The following is a 22,202-nucleotide window of genomic DNA, read 5'->3' on the forward strand; positions in this document are numbered from 1 at the left end:
GCACCCTTGCCCTGACAATATTGTTGGAATTTGACCACCTGTTCTTAGGTCAGTGATTCCTGTGGGTGTTGTGTTGGAGGCAAGAGATGACAACAAACTTGTCAGTTATATGGTTTACTCTCAGACCAGTCAGATTACATGGAGCTCCGGGCTCATAAGTCTTTCCCTAACACCTGCAGAGACGTAGGCTTTACTTACAGGTCGGAACAAATGAGTACAGCTAACTGTCCCTGCCCGGCTTTTATTATGCTAAGAAATGTCGGTAGATCTCTGGCGTATCACAGGTGGCCCCCCTCCTTTCCTCGGCCGACGTCTTCTCACCAACGCAGGGCGGGCGGGGTGGAGCGGTGGAGCCAGCCGTTATCGACAGGCCGTGGCTGCTGACGTCATGCTCTCTCGTTATCTGTTGTTAGTCAAAATTGTGGATGTGTAGTAGAGCTCCGGAACTGTATGTGCCTGAAAGCGATTATGTGTCCTGTGATTTGCCCAAGGCTACTTGGTTGTACTTGATTAAATGTAGTGCATGAGTGAGACACAAGAAATAGGAGACAAACATACATGAGACACAAACAATAGGAGACCAACATACATGAAATCCTTCAATCCCCCTCATGGCCTCAACAGAGGCCACAAGGTGAAATACCGGATCAGAGTTAGGGAAGAAGCACCTGGTCACCCTGTGGGGGCGGTGGATGCAGGCGGGCCAACTGGTATTGACCTCGCCCATCGGCCGCCATCACCCTGGACAGGATGAGCTGGAAAAGGCACTTGGAACATGGGAGACAACAACAAACGAAAAGACCAGCCAGAACAAGAAACACTAAAACTGCAATAATAATGCCGGAGGCCAACTCTTTCCACTTACCAAAGTAGCTCATCAACGAGTCCCACGGGCTGGTGTCCACACCGACATGTGATTTCATGTGATTTTATTCAAAGCTGTGAGACCTTCAATTGCACAAGGCAAACGACCACCCGGTGCTGTATTGTTTGGGATGAAAGTGCAACATTCCGTACCAATCATTGCACACACACCATGTTTTTCTGCTAATAACATATCGAGAGCGATACGATTTTGAAAGGACATCAAAGACGTGGCCCGCAACTGTTCACTTACCGCCTTGAAGCCTTCTTCGGTCTGATTGGAGAGGCGCTGTAGATTGTAATGCACATAATTGATGCAATCAACATTTTTATTAACGGTGATCCAAGGGATAATTGACTCAAAACCTGCTGCAATCTGATTGACTAGTTTATATTCGTCTGGAACTCTCTCTTGTAATGTTTCGAAGCACTGGTGGACACCATTCCGTCTGGGACCGCCGTGGCAGTTATTCGGCCTCCGACCACACCTACAGACGAAAAAGAACACAGAGTGAGATAAAGAAGTATAGCTAATGACAAAAATGTCAAAACAAAACCAGGAAGCTTATCCTAAGTGGCATGTAATATAGTTTGCCGCTTGCATGTATGTTGTGCAGTATCAGTGTAATCAGGTGCTGAACTATCAGTGTGTGTGTGTGTGTGTGTGTGTTAGTTAATCCAGAAATCGCCTCAGTTGTTGGTTGGGGAGGAGGAGCCCCCAGGGCTCGGGATATCGCCAAGGGCAGCGACATCTTCACCACCTCCCCCCTCACGGGCTGCATCCAATGCAGACCGAGGCGACCTAAGAGATGAGACATCCTCCGGGGCAGGGTGGTCTTTTGGATGAGAGTCGCGACCCCCGCGGTGTAACGAGTACACAACGGTTGTCTGCGCAGCCAAAGCAGAGGCCAGCGACTGAACTAGGATCACAAAGGCTTGTGAAGTCTCCGAGTCCCAGTCCAGCCTGGCGTTGGCATGCCTAGAGCCCTTGGCACGTACTAACGCGTGCAAGGGCGCAGTGCGTTCCGCGTAGCAGGGGATGTACTGTCGACTGTAACCACACAGTCCCAGAAAGGACAGCATTTCACCCACCGTGGAAGGCTTGGGATGCAGCAGCTGAGAGAACATGACCCAGAAAGGTGACAGATTTCCTGCAGCATTGTAGCTTTTTGCGTGAGACTTTGAAACCCAATTCGTACAGACACAGCAGCACGGCTTCCGTGGCCTGCAAACAACAATCAGCAGAGTCAGTGGCGAGGAGGAGATCGTCCATCCATCTGGAAGCTGCAAAACTGACAAAACCTGGCGCAAATGATGATTGAGCAAACCAGGGCTGTTCTTGAAACCTTGGGGCATGCGGGTGTACTGTAACCATTGGCCATGATAGGTGAAAGCAAAATACTTTCAACTCACAACAACCTACGTCAAATGGACCGTTGGACCACACCCCCTCCGGGATGGTGTCCAACATGGGTCCGGAGAGTTTGTGATCTGTCAGTGTTTTTAGCTCGTACCTGTCAATCAAGCGATGTTGAACAACGGACACGTCTGTGCATTGGCACACCACACGATACGCCGACTCCGAGGGAGAGTGCTGTACCTGCGGTACCTCAGGGAGCGGCGTACAGTCTTTAGCTGCCAACAACCGTTTCACCATGGGACCCAAGGACCGTTGTTCATGTCCTGGGGCCACAGCCAAAGAGATGTGTGGCGCCGAATCAGGGGTGCCTTTGTACCAGGCCTGTTCCAACTTAACAAAATAGATGCTGGCCGCCACCCTCTCAGGACCTGCGAAAAGACGAGAAATAATTTAACCACCACTCCATACCTTCAATTTCTTCAAATCTTTCCTGATATGTCATATCCTGTTGTGTGTCGTAAAACAATGTGCAATGTAACGGGGTGGTGGGAGGCATATACGTGGCCTTGGACAGGATCCATGGTTTCCACGTCTCATAGACTGACACCACACTGCTCGGTGAAGAAGTCTGAGTCAGATGGCACCAATAAATGTCGGCTGTTGTGGTTGCCGGTAGTTCTTTGAGCAGGTATTGTCCTCCTGTACTTTGGTTGTTGCAGTCCACTGTCGTGCCGTCTGTCAACGTCAGGGTTAAACCAGAGTCTGTGCACAAAATAGTAGCATTAGAAGCAGTCAATATGTCACGACCAATCAAGTTCAAACCAGTTGGCACCGCCGTCCTGGTCTTGGTAGTATTGACCAGCAGGGGAAGGTTGAGAAGCCGCTTGCTGTTGCTGAGGTCGGTGGAATGGGCCGCCCAGCCCATGTGAGCCTCCTTGTGACTGCGTGCCTTGTGGTTGATGAGCCCATGGTTGCTGTTGCTGTTGTTGTGGGAGCGACTGCGGTGATCCTGATGGTGGCCACTGTCAAGTGCACGTGAGGCAATCACGTGCACAGTGGTCAAGAGCTCCGCACACAAAACAGCCAGTGTAGCCCTGAGACGGTCCACCCCTTCTCCCACCTCGGTTAGATATGCCACCACGCCCCTGCCACATTATGTTTTCCTCTTTCTTTTTATCTGAGGTGAATTCTCGTTCTTTAGCCAATTGTAATTTCAACAGTTGTGCTGCTAAATCCTTTTGGTGTTTTATCTTTTTCGTCCTCCTCCTCACGGTGCCTGCGCATGTGGTGTAACAAGATTGCTTTGTATGATTTTTCTGTTTCGACTGACAGATTAGGAACATCTTTTAATTTATTAGCCACTGACGAGGGCATTCCAGCTAGCACTGCCGCTCAAAACAGTGTGGTCACAGACAGCGGACGTCTCCCCAGGCCAAACTGAGGCCAGCTGTGAGGCGCAATACCTCGTTGATCCATGGGTCTGCTCCACGGGCTAGTGGAGGCAACTTATGACACATGCCGTCAATGTCTGTTATGGTAAAAGGGTGTGTATACCGTGTGCTGGCCCGCCACGTCAACTTTTAAAGGCATAACTGTTTTAGATCGAGCCCCTGTGTCGTCTCGTCTCACAGGGGCTGGTGAAGACGGCGTTAGGGATATGTCATCTTCCGATTGGGTATCCCGTTCCGCCGTAGGTGTCGCCGGCTGGCGCCTGCCGTAATCTGTCTCAGCAGTGTGTCGGCGCCTGGTACAGCCTTCTGGCAACACATTAGACATGTCAATTTGTTTTAAAATCTTAGATACGCTTTTACTGTGTCTGGCCGAATCTATAAGGGACATGTTTTGCGCCGCACCCGTGCAGGAAGTCGCACCGCCAGTCTCCACTGACGGGTCGCCAACCTGTGGCACGGGGTCGCCTATGTCTGTTGGGGGGTGGCGCCTTGCTTGTTGTAGGGTCGGAACGTGTCTATTTAACTCCTCCCCATCAATGTCAACTTCTAGGATAAGGATAGACTCCACTGGGAGGGTTTGGATCGGGCGGGGGTGCCGATGGCGTGACCACTAGGGCCCTTCTCGCCTTCGACTGTTTTTCCCGCGTCATGTACGGGGCGGCCAAAGCCAAGCTTGCCATCCCCATCGAATGAATCATTCGCCTGGAATCTTCTAATTTTTTCAGCGTCTTCTTAAGTTCTGACTTCTGCCAGAATGACGCCTGCTCAATTTTCTCCTCCACCTGTCTCATTTATTTCATAATCTTTTCCTCCCGTCTGAACTTACTCTGAACCTTCACAATATTATCCCTACTCTGTCCATCACACACTTCCCATGTCTTACGTACCATCTGTCTATCTTTATTCTTATCCTGACTTACCAAGCCACTCATAACCTGACCTTACGCAAAACCAAACAACTCACTTTGTGACACCCTCGGGGGACCCCCACACATTTCCTACTCCTCACATTCTCGGCCCAACTCACCTTCCATTCTATTCCCACAACAATTAAAAGAAAAAACAAATACAAAACTGATAGTTGCAAGGATGTTGAGCAATAAAGAAAGTTGTCAAATAGACCCTGTCTATTTAAGCATCCACGTGAAGCGTTCCCCTCACCGCCTGCTGGTGTACTGCCCTTCACAGGACCCGGAATGGAGCGTTACATTTACGGCCCTCCACCCAGTAAAATTAGCGCAATAGACCCTGTCTATTGTTAAGCATCCAAGTGAAGCGTTTCCCTCACCGCGCTCGGTGTACTGCCCTTCACTGGACCCGAATGGAGCGTTACATTTATGGCACCACGTTGGGTGCCAATTGTTGGAATTTGACCACCTGTTCTTAGGTCAGTGATTCCTGTGGGTGGCGTGTTGGAGGCAAGAGATGACAACAAACTTGTCAGTTATATGGTTTACTCTCAGACCAGTCAGATTACACGGAGCTCCGGGCTCATAAGTCTTCCCCTAACACCTGCAGAGACCTAGGCTTTACTTACAGGTCAGAACAAATGAGGACAGCTAACTGTCCCTGCCCGGCTTTTATTATGCTAAAAAATGTCGGTAGATCTCTGGCGTATCACAGGTGGCCCCCCCTCCTTTCCTCGGCCGACGTCTTCTCACCAACGCAGGGCGGGCGGGGTGGAGCGGTGGAGCCAGCCGTTATCGACAGGCTATGGCTGCCGACGTCATGCTCCCCCGTTATCTGTTGTTAGTCAAAATTGTGGATGTGTAGTAGAGCTCCGGAACTGTATGTGCCTGAAAGTGATTATGTGTCCTGTGATTTGCCCAGGGCTACTTGGTTGTACTTGATTAAATGTAGTGCATAGTTATATGAGTGAGACACAAGAAATAGGAGACACACATACATGAGACACAAAGAATAGGAGACAAACATATATGAGACACAAAGAATAGGAGACAAACATATATGAAATCCTTCACTAGTTCTGGCGACATTCCACCCCCTTGACGACATATTTTATCAGAAGCGACGAGCGACTTTCTGGAGTTTTTTATTATAGTGAATTGCCCGTATTGTTGTGCATGTTGTCTTCTCATGAAGCAGCGGCGGGTGCCGCCATGATGTGGCGCTATGACATATATTCACCAGCAGAGGTATTATTCACAGTTCAATTGAGATAATTTAAAAGGTTCTCCAGAGCCAGCGTGTGATGGGAGAACTGAGAAGCGCTGGCCCAGATAAAAGATTTTATTTGGATGAAATGATAGAAAATTCAAAATAAGAAAAAAAGTTTATTTGTAGTTCTAAACGTAGTTAAGGTGTTTTTTCACCTCTACTATAAGATTGTTTTTTTCCTGCAACATTTCACGACATCATATGCGAACGATATGCAAATTAGAACATTCTATATATTCTAGAACATTGTAGGACAGGCAAAACACGGGGACAAACACGGAGCTGGAGCACGGACCTGAAACATATTTGAAAAGTGTAAAAGGTTTGCCAGAGTTCTCTGTGGCGTCACGCCGGCTGCTCTGAGCGTGTGCCCCAATACAGTGCACCTTGCTGGGCCACAGCAGGGGGCTCCTCCCCCTCCATGCTCTGCTCTTCCTGCTAGTAGTCATGTCGGGATATTTCAATAGGACTGACTGTAGAATTATGTGAATGAAAGGAGCTTGTGAGGGAAAATAGACGTGAAGTTGTGAAGGTGGTATATTATATTGAGCGCAGCCATTACTGATGTAACGGGTGGATCCTGTTAACGTTGCATATCTGCCTGATTTGGTCTGTTTCTGCAGAAGAAGAATTTGAAAAAATCCATCAGGCTCGGTGAAGTCCCATCATCATCATCTTCATGGCAGCAGAGGATGAGGACTGCCTTCTGATCCTTCATGTTTCAATAGAACCCTCAAATGGTCCATCCTCTGGCTGCTTATAGGACGCCGTACTCGCGGAGGGACTTGAACAGCACCGTGTCCCTAATGTCGTTGAACACCTTGCGGATGTTGTTGGTGTCGGTGGCGCAGGTGAAGTGCTGGTAGACCATCTTCTTCTCCTCCCTCTTGTCCACGTTGTTGGCCTGCAGCTCGTACATCTTGCAGATGTACTTTTTGGCATCCTCCGCGTTTTGACTCCTACCTGGAATTGGGTCGGGTGTTGGGACAGGACAAGACAAAATGCATGTTGGTCAGGCGGCTAAGACAGGTGACATTTCTCGACCGCTAATACTAATATGCCTCCTTCTTTCTGAAAACGAATTGATGAATCACTGTTTCACCTTTGACTGTGGACTTTTATTCATGTCCAAACGTTGATAGCCAAGTTATATGTAGCATTCTGGCCACAAGGTGTCAGTAATGCCACATGACATTAGACAAGATGACCTTCACAATGCATGTCCGACACAACGCGCCTCACCTCCCATTCTGTGTGGAAGTGGTAAGGCTTTTGCTTCCTACTTTGTCCTTCCTCCTCACTCCGTTAGAAACCCTTTCTTAGTAAATAGGAGAGGCTAGCTAGTTAGCTTGCTAACTCTCTATATGTACAGTAGATATATGAATAATCACATGCTGTCACTGTGCATTGTTCAGCAATTAGATGCAAAGGAGTCTTTTAATATTTATTAATATTTATTGTTTTATTAAAATTCATTTTTGCAGTTTGGGTAATAGAGGTGTAAAGGTGATTATAGGGGTGTTATTTCATGTCCAGAGGGCTCTAATACTATTAATAAACCTATTTAGAAGGTGCTAAACAGCTTTTCTACGTCCTATTTTCTCTTATTATGCCCACTAATTGGATAATAGAGGTGTAAAGGTGACTCTAGGGGTGTTATTTCATGTCTAGAGGGCTCTAATAATGTTGAAAAAAACTATTTAGAAGATGGTAAACTGCTTTTCTTTTTCTATATTGGGGAATAGTGGTGTAAAGATGACTGTAGGGGTGTTATTTCATGTCTAGTGGGCTGTAGCAATATTAAAAAACACATTTAGAAGGTCATAAACAGGTTTTCTATGTCTTACTTTCTCTTATCGTGTCTACTATATTGGATAATAGAGGTGTAAAGGTGATTGTAGGGGTGTTATTTCATGTCTAGGGGGTTCTAATAATATTAAAAAACACATTTAGGAGGTCATAAACAGGTTGTCATTGTGTTACTTTCTCTTATTATGTTAACTATATTGGGTAATATGAGTTTAAAAGTGACCTCAGCTCAGTGAGCAGCACCACTTTTACCTGTGAAACCTGGGAAGTACTTCTTCAGGTCAGACGTTTGGATTTTGTCTTCCAGGATGTCGGTCTTGTTGAGGAAGAGTATGATTGAGGTGCTGTGGAACCATGGCGAGTGGATGGTGGTGTAGAACAACGCCAAGCTCTCTTCCATGCGGTTCTGAGAGACACACAGATGAACAAGTCAACTTCCAGGATGTGTTGAAGTAGATTTCTTTCATTCAGGCTGCTGAGGAAGTATGTAGGCTTGGAGAGGGCCTGCTGGCTATAGTTGAGGAGTGACACCTGCTGGCAGACAGGTGAAGGGACACTAGGACGGACAACGATGAGGAGGGACCATTGTCCCAACATGTCTTCCAGGTTGTCTGTTAGTGACTCCATTCTTCCTTGAATGGAGTCATAGAGTGTCCTATAGTCATAGTCATAGAGTGCTTTTAGGTTTGAATCATCCGTCTTGTTGCTGCCACCCCATAATTGGACACTCATGGAGATGTTTGTGTGCATTCAGGGAGGGGGTGCTCATTGCTTGTCACCCTGCAAGTTCCAAAGATCGACCTCTTACTACCAAAATAGACAATATACACAGTATATTGAGTATATTTATAATAATATAGTATTTATGTATATTGTACATGTATATCAGGGGTGCACGCAATTTTCAAGCATGCAAGTTCCAAGTCAAAATGACATATCTTCCTACAAAACATACAACACATTTTCCAGTTCACCATGGAATATTAGTTTCATAAACTAAAGTTTAAAAATAGTGGCGTGCAGGATGCCAAGCAAGGCCAAGTCAACACATCACTCTGTTATAGATGGAGACATATCCTACCACTCACTCACTTCATCCATCATCAGAAAAGTCAAGATGGAAGTTGCATTTCCATGTGTAGTTTGAGACGCCAATCCACCAATAACAAATCAGGATGTTAGATGACCCTTATGAACAAAGAGGAGAGGCCGCACCTCGCCCAGAAGTGGGATTCCGGGGCCTCACCATGAAGTCATGCTTCTTCACCCCGTAGACCTACCACTTGGGGGGCAAGCATTAAGGCCCGGTGCATTGTGTTGTGGGAGGCAGTCGAGGGCGGGCGCCTGGACGACCTGGTCTTCGGGGGCCAAGTCTGGTTCTTGGGACATGGTATGTGGGGAAGGAGCCCAAACATGAGACATTCCGACCAGACATAGTCAGGCTCACCTCAACCCACTGTTTGGGTTCTGGAACCAAACGCTTCGAGAGCTGGACCTTCTCCTACTCTGGAGTTGCTGCAGGGGAGTGGCGGCGAGCGGGTGTGGACTTAGTAATGGCCCCCTGGCTCGGTGCCTCTGTGTTGTGGGTCATCCCCAGTGAACTTTTCAAACTTTATTTGAAGTTTTATAGGGTACTCTAAACTGCCTTTGGCAGTTTGACTCAGTCATTCTGCTGGGAGACTTCAACGTCCATGTGGGCAATTACCTGGAGTGGCGTGATCGGGAGGAACGGCCTCCCCAATCTGAACCCATGCAGTGCAATGTTATTGGACCTCTATAAGATAGGGAGACGCGGGTGAAGAGGGGGCTGATCTGTCAAGTGATCACCATTCGATGATGAGTTGGATTAGATGGCAGACCTGAGAGACCCAAACATGTCGTGAGGGTGTGCTGGAAACATCTGGCAGAGTGTCCTGCTCGTCGAGTCTTCAACTCTTCACCTTCACCTGCATCCTGGGGAGGACGAGTATATTGAGTCCCATTTGGCCGTATTAGATGCCTTCATGGCTGAGGCAGCTGATCGGAGCTGTGGCTGCAAGGTGGTCGGTGGCAGTCGTGGTGGCAAGCCCCGGGTGGACACCAAAGGTCAGGGCTTCCGTCAAGCTGAAGAAGGAGTCCAACTGAGCATAGATGGCTTGTGGGAAGAAGCTGACAGGTACTGGCAGGCCAAGCGGCATGTAGCTTCTGCGGTAGTCAAGGCAAAAACTCAGGCGTGGGAGGAGTTCAGTGGCCATGGGGCACAACTTTCAGTCAGCCTCAAATAGGTTCTGGCAAACCATCCAACGCCTCAGAAAGGGGAAGCAGTGCCCGGACCACACTGTTTGCAGTGGGACCTTGTACGTTGGAGCAGGAGGCCCACATTGCCAGCAGTAAGTCCAGCCTGATCCGGTGAACGTTGGCCTCCGCCAAGGCTGGCCTTGTCGCCAAGGCGTCGAGGGAGTCCAGTTTGGGGGGCTTAGCTTAGGGTCTCATCTCTGCTATTTTCAGGCAAAGTGGTCCTGATGGCCTCTTCGGGCTGCATTCAGTGTTTATTGGGACGATTTCCATCTGAGTGTAAAGCTTCTGGGATGAGGATTCACAACCTCCAAATCAGAGGCCATGGTTCCCAGTAGGAAAGGATGGATTGCCCACTCTGAGTTGGGAATGAGGTTCTGCCCCAGGTGGATGAGTTCAAGTATCTCGGGGTCTTGTTCATGAGTGACGGATGATTGGAGCGTGAGGTCGACAGGCGGATTGGCGCAGCATCTGCAGTAATGTGGTCGCAAGGCAAAGCTTGCCAGATGGCAAAGCTCTCAATTTACCGATGGATCTATGTTCCCACCCTCTCCTACAGTCAGAGGAGCCAGGTGAGGGGGCTAGGACATCTAGTCCGGATGCCTCCCGGACGCCTCCCGGACGCCTCCCGGACGCCTCCCTGGTGAGGTGTTCTGAGCATGCCCGGTCGCCCAGTTGGAGTTTGTTACGTGTGTTAATTATGTTTATGTGTGTTTGTGTAGTTTGAACAAACTTACAATGACTTGTCGCTCTTCCAGGACTTGGTCGTACTCGCTGAGGGAGGCCAGAAAGATGAGCGAGGTGACATTCTCAAAACAGTGGATCCATTTTCGACGCTCTGACTTCTGGCCGCCAACGTCAACAATCCTGAGCAGAAGAAGGGAGGAGCAGAGAGGGAAAACGTTTCAAGCCAGGCCTCATTTCCATTCCACCTGTAAGCTAGCTGAAATAGGAACCTTTCCTCTGCCATCCCTCATCCTTAATCCTACCCTTTGTTACAACAATTATGTTTCTCCCCTTCTTGAGCAAAGTGAATGAAAACAGCACACACAGTTTAGAAATACACAGTGCACTTGAACGCCTCATCCGACCAGGGCTCACAGAAACAGAGTTGTTCATCGTTCCGTGTGTTCTACCATCATACCCCCGCCCCAGCCTTGTTTGTTGGCCGTACAAAAAACCAGAGACCGGATGGAAACTAAGAATTGTTTGAATCAGCTGTACGGTGGACGAGTGTTTAGCATGTTGGCCACACAATCAGCTTTTCTCCGGGTACTCCGCTTTCCTCCCCCATTCTTCATCGTCCATACGTATGAATGTGAGTGGCAATAGTTTTTTGTCCATATGTGCCCTGTGATTGGCTGGCCACCAGTCCAGGGTGTACCCCACCCACAGACAGTTGGGATAGGCTCCTGCATACCTGTGACCCTGGTGAGGATACACACCATATGCTCCATCAGTCAGGATGAACTTTACATGGCTGTACCAGGCCAGCCAGGCTGCTTTTCCAGGTTCTTAAGTCCGCTCTAATTCTTCACCTTTGGGCTATTTTGACACCTAGAAACTGTGAGAACTTTCATCATATGCCTCCTCTAAAGCATCTGCAGCATACTCGAGTGTCACTATGCACACCGTGAGGATGTGTGACATGGAATTAGCCCAGGGCGGCTTAGCTTCGTGTGGAGCCAAGAGAAACACTATCCTGCATGAGTCCGACAGGTGAACAGTGCACAAACACAAAGGCAGCCATACGTGGGCTGATGTTAGCCACCTGAGTGTGATCCTGTTGATGGTGAAGGAGTAGTCGTGGATGCCCGTGGTGGGGAATCGGACCCTCAGCACATCCTGTTCTGTGGGGAGGTAGTCTGGCGCGGCGATGCGCTCCAGATCGTTCATGTAGCTGAAAGGCAGAGAGGACCATGTCAGAAAGTGTCTCGCTAGCTGACTGCAGCGACAACATCGCCATATGTGCAAAGCAAACATACGAGACAGAAGATAGGTGATGAATTAGCAGTGATTAAAAATGATAAAAGCCCAGGAAGGGAGCGTGTCCACAGCAGGCTTTATGGCTGTAAAGCTGTTTGCCTTGGTCACTTATCAGGCACAGACTTTGATGACTGAGCTGCTCTGCAAACAGGAAGCACAGCAGCGTCTGAAGGCTGCAGCTAAGCTTTTATCGAACATCCACGTCAAAGTGAGCCATCAGCAGGTGGATGAATGCTGGGAATTACTCCATACGGTCTGAAAGGAACAAGCCCCCGCCCCAGTGGCTGGATTCCGAAGTCTGCAGGAGTCACCTTTCATTACGCCAGGAAATGAAACAGGACAGGTTTAGCTGAGACAAGCTCCTTTTGAATTCACCTTCATGACTAAAATGATGAGGACATTCTATAAGACAGAATACTGTGTTCTATATAGGGCGATATCAACTTGATATACACCAAAAGAAAGGTTAGACTCTCATCTTTCATCTGTTTTATCAGTTTGTTTCTACCGATTTCTGTTCTTTAGTCATCAGCAGTAGAACACGGGAAGGTTTCTGGAAAATATCAGTTCCCAACTAAAACGGGGAAAAGCAGATACATTTCAAGCTTTCATTTTGACACAAATGTAGCCATATACAGTAAATTTAGCCCAAATGTCTAAAAAACATCAAAAACACAATGAAAACCTTCTTTTACATGAAGATAACCATCCATTCATCTATTTTCTAGACCGCTTATCCTCACTAGGGTGGGGGTATCCTGGAGCCTATCCCAGCTGTCTTTGGGCGAGAGGCGGGGTACACCCTGGACTGGTTGAAAAGAACCATTTATTTACTAACATGAAACCATCTACTAGGCCTGTCACCATAACACGTTTTGCTGGTCAATAATTGTGCTATTATTTTTAGCCACTAGATGGTACTCAACTGAAGCATACTACGTACATGAGCTAGGAGTCGCGGGGCTAACACAACTGCAATGTCCAAACTGTTCAATGAACTACACACAGCAACGCAATAGGTGGAGAAAACAGACAGACACTACCAACGTATGATGCAGAACATCAACCAACTACTTTGTGTACGTATGTGAGCGCTTACCACATGCTTTCTACTAAAAATAGCAAAAAAAAACTTTGTTCTTGAACTAACTATACTAGCATGGTGTGATTTCAGATGAAAAACTTGTACTCACTACTCCGTGGAGTCCAAGAGTTGGAACTCGCAGCGCCGGCTGTAGCAGACCCGTATACCCGAGTCGGCCCAGAGACGGCGTATGGCGTCCACGTAGCCTCGCTCCATCTGTGTGATCTGCACCGTGTTGACATCCTGGAGCCAGGTAGCGTAGATCTGGAGGATCCAAGGTGATTGATTCTGCTTCTAATGGACTTTGTTGCTGACTCAGCAAATTTGGAGGCCAGCCCAGGCTATTTGTGTGTGGACATGTTTGTGTTGGCGTACCTCGTTCTCCGGGTTGGAGTAGGGAATCCGGAGCGTGCTCATGGCTCCGGTCATGGCCTTCATGGCTGTAAAGATGTTCTGGAAGATGCATTTGGCAAAGCCTTTCCTGTCCTCCTCCGAGAAGCCTCGTCCGTGGATGATCCTCATCTGGCGGATGAATGTGGTTTTTCCGCTCTCCCCAGTTCCTGTGGGAGAGCGTGACAATTTCTACTTCCTGGCCCAAACTGTCAATCAAGCCCAAATTAGTTTTCACATTCGCTTCCAGGTTTTGAACTTGCAGGATTAGCTTTGTGCTGAATCATGTTGTTCACAGTGGAGATTATTATTCATAACCGGCAGGAGGAGCGCTCATTTCTGAGCCCACGGACCGGTTTGTGTTGGGGTGGGGGGCATCAGAAGAGAATTTTATTTAACGATGGTATCCCAGGGCTGCACGGCGCACGAGTGGTTAGCGTGCAGACCTAACAGCTTGGAGACCCGAGTTCAATCCCACCCTCGGCCATCTCTGTGTGGAGTTTGGAGTCTATATGTGCCCTGGGATTGGCTGGCCACCAGTCCAGGGTGTACCGCACCTCTAGCCCAAAGACAGCTGGGATAGGCTCCAGCACCCCTTGCGTCCCTCGTGAGGATAAGCGGTAGAAAATGAATGAATGGTATATATGGTAATGGCTAATGAAACTGATAACTTTGAGGATTATCTTGGGTTGTTGGAATGGTTATTGTGATGAATGATACCACTCCTGTGGCAAATAGTAAATGGTCTTCCACTTGTATGGCACTTTTCCACCTCCAATTGGGGGTTCAGTATCTTGTTCATTCACATTACACGAGAGCGTGAATGTTGGAATGCAGTGTTAAGTGACATGCTCGAGGTGTGTCGCTTCCAAGCAAGCACATGACTACGTAGTGTAGTGGCGTCAACCTCATTTCACACCGTCCAACCAGTGACACCCTTGCTGCCTTGTAACCAGTCCCAGTCCGCTGCAGTGGCGTCCAGCGAGGATGTCTCTAGATGTGATTACAGCTCCATCTAGTGGCACATACACATGATTACCATATTCTTGTTCTATTCCATTTTCTTTTGTCGTGAGGGCAGGAGCCTCAGTAGGCAAGTCCAGACTTCCCGGTCCCCAAGGCATAATCTCTACAGCCTATCCAGGGGCGTTCTCCCGGCTGGGCTCCGGCAACACCTCACCAGGGAGGAGTCCAGGAGGCATCCGGATTAGATGCCCCAGCTCCTTTCGGCTCAGCTCTGTCTTCACCACGATAGTCCGGTACAGGACCACATCTGCAGACTAGGGACGAACCGGATACTCCTTTATGGATGATGCATTTTTGCCGGATACAAGTATGAAAGGAGTACATTCGGTCATTATCCGTATTTGTGTTTAAAGAAAAGGCTGAGTAAGTATTCACTCTTCACGCTCTGTGATTGGCCAATCACTCACCCACAGCGACTGCCTCTCTCTAGACGGCTGCAGCGGACCTCAGCGGTGCCTCATTCACGGCTTGGCCATCGTCACAATGCCTCCACTTCATTAGCTTTTCTTCAGCTCGCCTCTATTGGGCTTGTATCTAAAGTTAATTGGTAAACTTGTTCTGTAGCGTGCACGGTGCACAGCGCTGTGCAGACACTCAACAACTCCATTTAGTCTTATTCCATGAAGTCATCATAAAACAGGCGTGCTACCTGCAATATAAGATTTAATAATAACATTTTCAGTTAGCAGTATCCGGACAGTGGCAACAGTAACCTGCATTGACTGGCAGACATTAGGTACACTTGCACAGCATCACAAGAGCGGCATCAAGTATTCTGCATGTATGGCCTTATTTTAGCACCCCTGTCAAGACGTGGCAGTATGCACCTTGCAATCAAGACAGCGGGCACGATAGTGCATTAGTCACTGACAGTGGTTTGGCTGAATCAGTTGGATAACTGCTTGTTGTAGCCAACGCGGTGCTTTAAAAATACAGCCCTTGGACTTACATACACAGCCAAGAATTATTCATTCATTCCTTTTCTACCGCTTATCCTCACGAGGGTCGCGGAGGTGCTGGAGCCTATCCCAGCTGTCTTCGGGCTAGAGGTGGGGTACACCCTGGACTGGTGGCCAGCCAATCCCAGGGCACATATAGACTCCAAACTCCACACAGAGATGGCCGAGGGTGGGATTGAACTCGGGTCTCCAAGCTGTTAGGTCTGCACGCTAACAACTCGTGCGCCGTGCAGCCCTGGGATACCATCGTTAAATAAAATTCTCTTGTGGTCGCAGGGCACATATAGACAAACAACCATTCACACTCACATTCACACCTATGGACAATTTGGAGAGGCCAATTAACCTAGAATGTGTAATGGAATGTGGGAGGAAACCGGAGTACCCGGAGAAAACCCACGCATGCACGGGGAGAACATGCAAACGCCACACAGAGATGGCTGAGGCTGGAATTGAACTCAGGTCTCCTAGCTGTGAGGTCTGCATGCTAACTACTCGACCACTGTGCAGCCCTGACAGATTATTATTATGTTTATTGCCATGTTTATCACCAATTTCACAGAGCTTATTAAAAATAATCAAAGGATACAGTCTCAAGGATCACTTCCACACATATAGCTGAATAATAAACAATACATATAGCAACTTCTGATCAATCCAAGTCAATGTCCGACTTCATAATAATAAAAATATTCAGATTTAAGGCCCACCCATAATCCATGGCCATGTGCCTCACCCATTACGAGTACGGATACAGGTCATTCAGATGGGTGACCAGATACAGATACACACAGCGGTGTACTCGCCCATCCCTATCTTATATGTTCCTTCTGCTTCTTTAGTCTGTTGAATGATGAATATCCTGTATAGTGTGTTCTTCTTCTTACAAGCATTGGTATGTCCTTTTGTCATCCTGGTTGTTTTTCTTTTGCTTCTTGGACCGTTGGACAGTTCTTATCGTGCAGCTTCAAAGAAGCATGTAGAAAGTCTTCATATGCTTCATCCACATCTTTGGCACTCAGTCTCCACATATGAAAATTGCTTTTTGATTATTATCCAAAAAGGTTGTTTTGATCCAATCCTCAAACATTTCCATCCATGGATTTGGAGTTCTGCATAGACAACTGATGAACACGTTTTTGCTTTTTTCTTTACAGACCTCAATAGTAATACTACATTCTAAAGTATTGTATTATTATTGTATATTGTATTATTATGTAATCAAATGTTTTATTTTCTCTTGCGTATTCATAATTGCACGTTAACCAATCACGTTTCAGTACAATACTGCTACTTCAAATACGGCCTTGTACTGTGATGTTGATAGTTTGAACCGACTGATTCTACTTTATGACCATAGAACTTTGGTTTTCCAACAATCTAGTTTTCATGCAATTTAGTTTGGAATGAAAACAGCGTCTCAGCTGTGCTACAGTGTTAGACGTAACAAAGTGTGTACTGGATGTGTATCGGCCCTTTGCTACATGCCATCTTGTGATGATAATAAAGTTGTCACTTAACACAACACTACGCTTTCCTGTAAGGCAAAGTCCAAGGGCGTCTGTTTGTCCTGTGCTGGAAGGGGTAGCCAAAGAAAGAATCATCTTATTCTGCGTTATTCGTTATACATCTTATTCGGCCGATACATGCGTGGGTTCACTGATATATTTTTCCGCCGCATGATTTACAGACAGGCATCCGCCGGGCAGCTTTGTGTTGCCGCGGTACCCTGCTGCCACATCATAACGAGGGTAGTTTTCAACTTTTAAATAGTCTCAAATAGTAGTTAAGCTTAGTTGAAATATTGCCACCTGCTTTGAAATAGGAAACATAAATACCGAGTAATAGAATAAGCTTGTTTTTTACACCATGCATAGCCCATCACATTTCACTGGGTGACCGCTAGGCATAACAGTTGAAGTCATGGTGTGACAACAAGAAATCCCAAAAAACATCACATACCAACGCAACAGATGAATAAAAGCACTCTCACTAGCTGAGCAGACCAAGAATGAACAACTATGCTACATTAACTACAAACTGACGAACTATTTACATCGACGGTGCCGCAAAGCACGCTGGGAACCTCCGTGTCACGCTGCGGAGGAGCAGTCATCACATGGATGCTAGATAAACTTAAACTACGACAGAAATGTTTTGCACGTGGTTGAATATTTATTCCTTTTAAAGTTGATAATGCTGTTCAAATGCGAGTTTAAGAAAGCTGAATCCTACTGTGTTCAGTGTTTACATTTCAATAAATATTTGTTTCAACTTGAGACCTGTAGTATTTGTTATCATTGTCATTTTTTCATATAAATTGAGGGAGCAAAAGCAGTATCAGCCACAAATATCGGCCCAAGCAAAATCATCCATCGGCTAAGGGTGATGGAAAAAAATCGGTATCGGCAGGAAAAAACCCATATTGGTCGATCCCTACTAAATACCGTACTAAATGTGGCGAGAATACCTTCATCTTTAGTTCAGTCAGCTCCTTATCACAAGGAACTGACACCACTTCCTTCCGCTTGGCGTCTCTGATAACTGCTGATGAACGATTAAAGGATCAATCGATCAATCAATGCTTGGTATTGGTTGTGCTGTTGTTGCGTAGAATGGTGTTGGTCTATCCATGCTGACATGGAGCAGACAAAGACAAGTAAAGTAGTGAATGTTCAATCCGTTCTCATCAGACCCGATCAGGTGGGCACTTATCTGCAGTGCCATCGCCGTGCCTGTGGCTTTTTGAGCCCAGCCTCTCTCCGGTCTGGTTGGTTTGGACGAGTGACGTTGTTGGCCATGCTTGACATTCTCACACGTGCACGCATGCTTGACATAGTTGTGCTTAGTTCTGCTTTGGGTCACCAAACAGGCCGGGCCGAGTGTTGCATCAGTAGCGCAGCATTACAGTATGTTATGTGGTTACTCATCGGTGGACCGCATGATTGAGACGCACCCGCCCCCAAGTGGTGCCAGCACTCACCCAACAGCAGTATCTTGATCTCCCGCCGCTCCCTCTTCTTCTGCATCCCGAGGAGCCGATTGATCTCTCTGTTCACGGCAATGTTCTTTTGCTCCTCCTCGGAGAGACAGGACATGCACATGGCCCGGCAGAGGTCCCAGGAACCCGCCATGGCCCCAAAACCTGAGGGTCAACCAAGCAGCGTGCTGTCAGTCATACTACACGTCCAATCATGCACTGCATATTAGTCTTGATCTGGCAATGCACCTGGGATGACTTTCCTGGTAATCCATATCAGGCCAACCACAACATAGCCGACACGACTACTTGGCTCTGTTTAACCTTTGACCTTTACCACTCTAGTTTTGATCACACAGAATCGAGCCAAGAGGATCGATCAATACATTGGAGTAGTTCCTACACTGCAAATGCCTTTTCTTATGGAAGATGACTTGATTTTTTGCATGGCTGAGACAGACACGCCACGGCTGGGATAGAATCTCCTCTCATTCTGTGTGGAAGTGGTATACTTTGGGCTTTTCTTTTTTGTCCTTCTTCCCCATACATTGAAGGGGCTAACTAAAGAATGACAGGAGTGGGAAAGTGACCATGGGGGTGTCTACATGGCCCTAAAAACGTCTTTTCGGAAAGTCAAAAACAGGATTTCTATGCTTTAACAATCAAAATATTACGTTTATTAACTCATTCACCGTCAAATACATCTAGCGCAGGGGTGGGCAAACTACGGCCCGGGGGCCACATCCGGCCCGCCAAGTGTTTGAATACGGCCCGCCCAATCTTTCAAAAGTATTTCATTTAAACTCAACATACAACCTGGCATCATGGCCTGAGCCAACCTTTTGATGGTTGTATCAATTTCGTTGTTTGACATGGTCTGTTGTTTACAAAGTGCTCCTGAAAAAAGAGACACAAGCACATAATAATAATAAAAATTAAAATAATAATTATTATATTATTATTATAACTATTATGATTATTATATTTATTATATTAATGCTAATTATTATATTAATTATATATAATAATATTGTTATATTTGCATATTTTACATAATAATATAATAATTATTATTTTAATTTTATTTTAATTATTATAATATTTTATTATTTTTTCAATATTTAATTATAAATATAAAATAATAAATAATAATAGCAGATTGCATGACAATTTTACAGATACAATAATACCAGGTGGACTGTTACGTGTAAAATATATAGTCTCCCCCCCCCGGAAATTTTGTTATATCAATGCGGCCCGCGAGTCAAAAAGTTTGCCCACCCCTGATCTAGCGACATATTTAGCTTTTTAGTTTATAGACACGCACACACATACGTCTATACGTGCACATCTGTAAATAGATGATGAGTTAGTGTTATGTTGTAAATCTGTGAATAAATTAGTTACTTTGTCATCCAAATCCTTTTTCCTGTGTTGTTTGTCTTGTCTCATAGAAGTAAACAACTGGTCAGATGTTTCTGGCGTCACTAAAACAAACAATATGGACGGTTTTTGTTCCAAATAAGCCCCCCTGTGTTCTCCTGCCCATTTATAAAGATACAAAAAGGCTAGAAACAAACTTTTTTTCTGAGTTTAAAGTTTGTGTCCATAATTTCAATGTTTATTTAGTGCTAGAACTCAATATTCTGTGAGTCTCGGACGTTCATCAACAATGGCCAAAACTCTGACAGTATAGATCTCTCTCCTCTGGCAACAGCTGGCAGGCAAAGAGTTAATAGTGAATGCAAAATTGCGGGAAATTCACTTATCATGGTCGGGTCCGGGATGAGTATGAGTATGTATTCCTGTTTATGTTTTCTTTCATTTGAGCTATAAAAGGTAGGAGATTAATTTGTGATGCTCTTCAAGCAATGACAGGATAGCATGGTTCACATTGGTCCTTACACAGAAACACGTGCCGTAACATTAAAAACCCAAAAGCTGTCATCCACCCAAGGACAACCCAAACACCAAAGATATAACAGATTATCATAACTTCGAGTGGCCATTTCCATGTTTTTGATCATGACAAAGTCCAGGGCAAGAAAGTATATTTCATGTGGAGTAAGTGCCTCCCACTGCAGTGTATTCCTTTTCATCCCACACCAACCACAATGCAAACGCCACATGGACTATCATCAGCTAATACAAACATATTAGATTATTACTGCAGCTAGATAGGAAATGAATATCCATATACATACCTTCTATCTTCTCCCATAGCTTGGCTCCATGACTATGAAAGCTGACACTCAATATAAACCCCAACCTAAATAACCTATACCTGGTATACCTATGAAAGTACGCCCCATATCATAATAAAGTTATTATTAGCATGTATAGATAAAATATGTCTTCCGAGAAGTTTTGTTTACCTGATTGATGAATAAAGGTCATACGCCGAAAGACTGACTTCCTTTACCTTAAATCACTGCTTCACACTCCAGCTTCCAGGGGCTCTTTTCCGCGGTCCATTCCCTCCCAGCAGCTGCCCGGGCCAGCGCACCTCCGTCCGGCGGCAAAGTGCGGCTGAAGCAGCCCAGCAACGTCATGAGACAAACACGTCCTTCCTCCCTCTTGCTCTCTTCCTCTTCCTCCCTCCACTGCTCACACGACCAACCAACCTGCTGCTCGGGAAAGTCCACCGCGCCTACGCAGGAATGTTCCGCGTCTTCGGTTCCGCGCCGCAAGTGGAATGCGCTCAAGGCGACGGTACCGTGCGGCGCGTCACTCACTAACAGCGCCGGAAGTCAAGCGATCTGGGCTTTCAATATAAGAGCATCGGCTCTAACTGCTTGTCAAATTAGTTTCAAATAATAAATGTACAAGTGCGCCTCAAGAGATTACATTATCTTTTCAAGTGAATTTATTTCCGTAGAAGACAGAAGACGTTTAAGCAAAGTTGATGACTCATGTCAGGAAGCCTTTAACATCACTTGACCAACATTATTGGAGGACACAGGGATCCACACTCTTCCATTGTTGGGGATTGTTTGGGTAACACCTTTACCTCTTCCCCAACATTAGCTCCCTTCTCTTCTTCTTTCTTGGCTGGGATGCAGCCACTTCCTGGTGCTAACTTCCTGTATCGAGGCCAGACCGTCCACATTCCTACTTTGCCATGAGCTCCTTTCGGTCTCACTTTACAAAAAGCTACACAGAAATACAGTAGTTAGAGAGGAACTAATGAGGAACTAATGAGGAACTAATGAGTAGCTAGTTACTGGGGAACTAATGAGGAACTTATAAGTAGAGTAGTTCCTGAGGAACTAATGAGGAACGAATGAACAGTTATTGAGGAACTGACGAGGAACTAACGAGTAGAATAGTTACTGAGGAACTCAGCCAACTATCAGCCTAGATTTAGAGTAGTTACTGTGGAACTAATGACTAAGGCACATACATTTAGAGTAGTCACTGAGGAACTAATGAAAAACTAATGAGGAACTAATGAGTGGAACAGTTACTGAGGAACCAATGAAAGACTAATGAGGAACTAATGAGTGGAATAGTTACTGAGGAACTCAACCACCTAGATTTAGAGTAGTCACTGTGGAACTAATGAAAAACTAACGAGGAACTAATGAGTGGAATAGCTACTGAAGAACTAATGAAAGACTAATGAGGAACTAATGAGTGGAATAGTTACTGAGGAACTCAGCCACCTAGATTTTGAGTAGTTACTGAGGAACTAATGGGAAACTAATGCCTAAGGCACACACATTTAGAGTAGTTACTGAGGAACTAATGAAAGACTAATGAGGAACTAATGAGGAACTAATGAGGAACTAATGAGTGGGATAGTTACTGAGGAACTCAGCCACATAGATTTAGAGTAGTT

General features: G+C 46.2%; 1 protein-coding gene across 1 annotated transcript; it reads right to left on the reverse strand.

Moving 5' to 3' along the window:
- Positions 1 to 5,956: 5,956 nt before the first annotated feature.
- On the reverse strand, positions 5,957 to 21,045 carry LOC131129499 (guanine nucleotide-binding protein subunit alpha-11-like). Its single transcript, XM_058073129.1, has 8 exons — positions 20,784 to 21,045; positions 18,365 to 18,526; positions 13,382 to 13,566; positions 13,116 to 13,270; positions 11,708 to 11,836; positions 10,674 to 10,803; positions 7,915 to 8,068; positions 5,957 to 6,816 (listed from the first exon to the last, which is right to left on the reverse strand). The coding sequence occupies exons 2-8, from the start codon at positions 18,513 to 18,515 to the stop codon at positions 6,611 to 6,613; spliced, it is 1,110 nt and encodes a 369-aa protein (XP_057929112.1). The 5' UTR covers positions 18,516 to 18,526; positions 20,784 to 21,045; the 3' UTR covers positions 5,957 to 6,610.
- Between the last annotated feature and the right edge of the window lie 1,157 nt (positions 21,046 to 22,202).

Source organism: Doryrhamphus excisus, chromosome 5 (genome assembly GCF_030265055.1).
Source record: "Doryrhamphus excisus isolate RoL2022-K1 chromosome 5, RoL_Dexc_1.0, whole genome shotgun sequence".
Classification (NCBI taxonomy): domain Eukaryota; kingdom Metazoa; phylum Chordata; class Actinopteri; order Syngnathiformes; family Syngnathidae; genus Doryrhamphus; species Doryrhamphus excisus.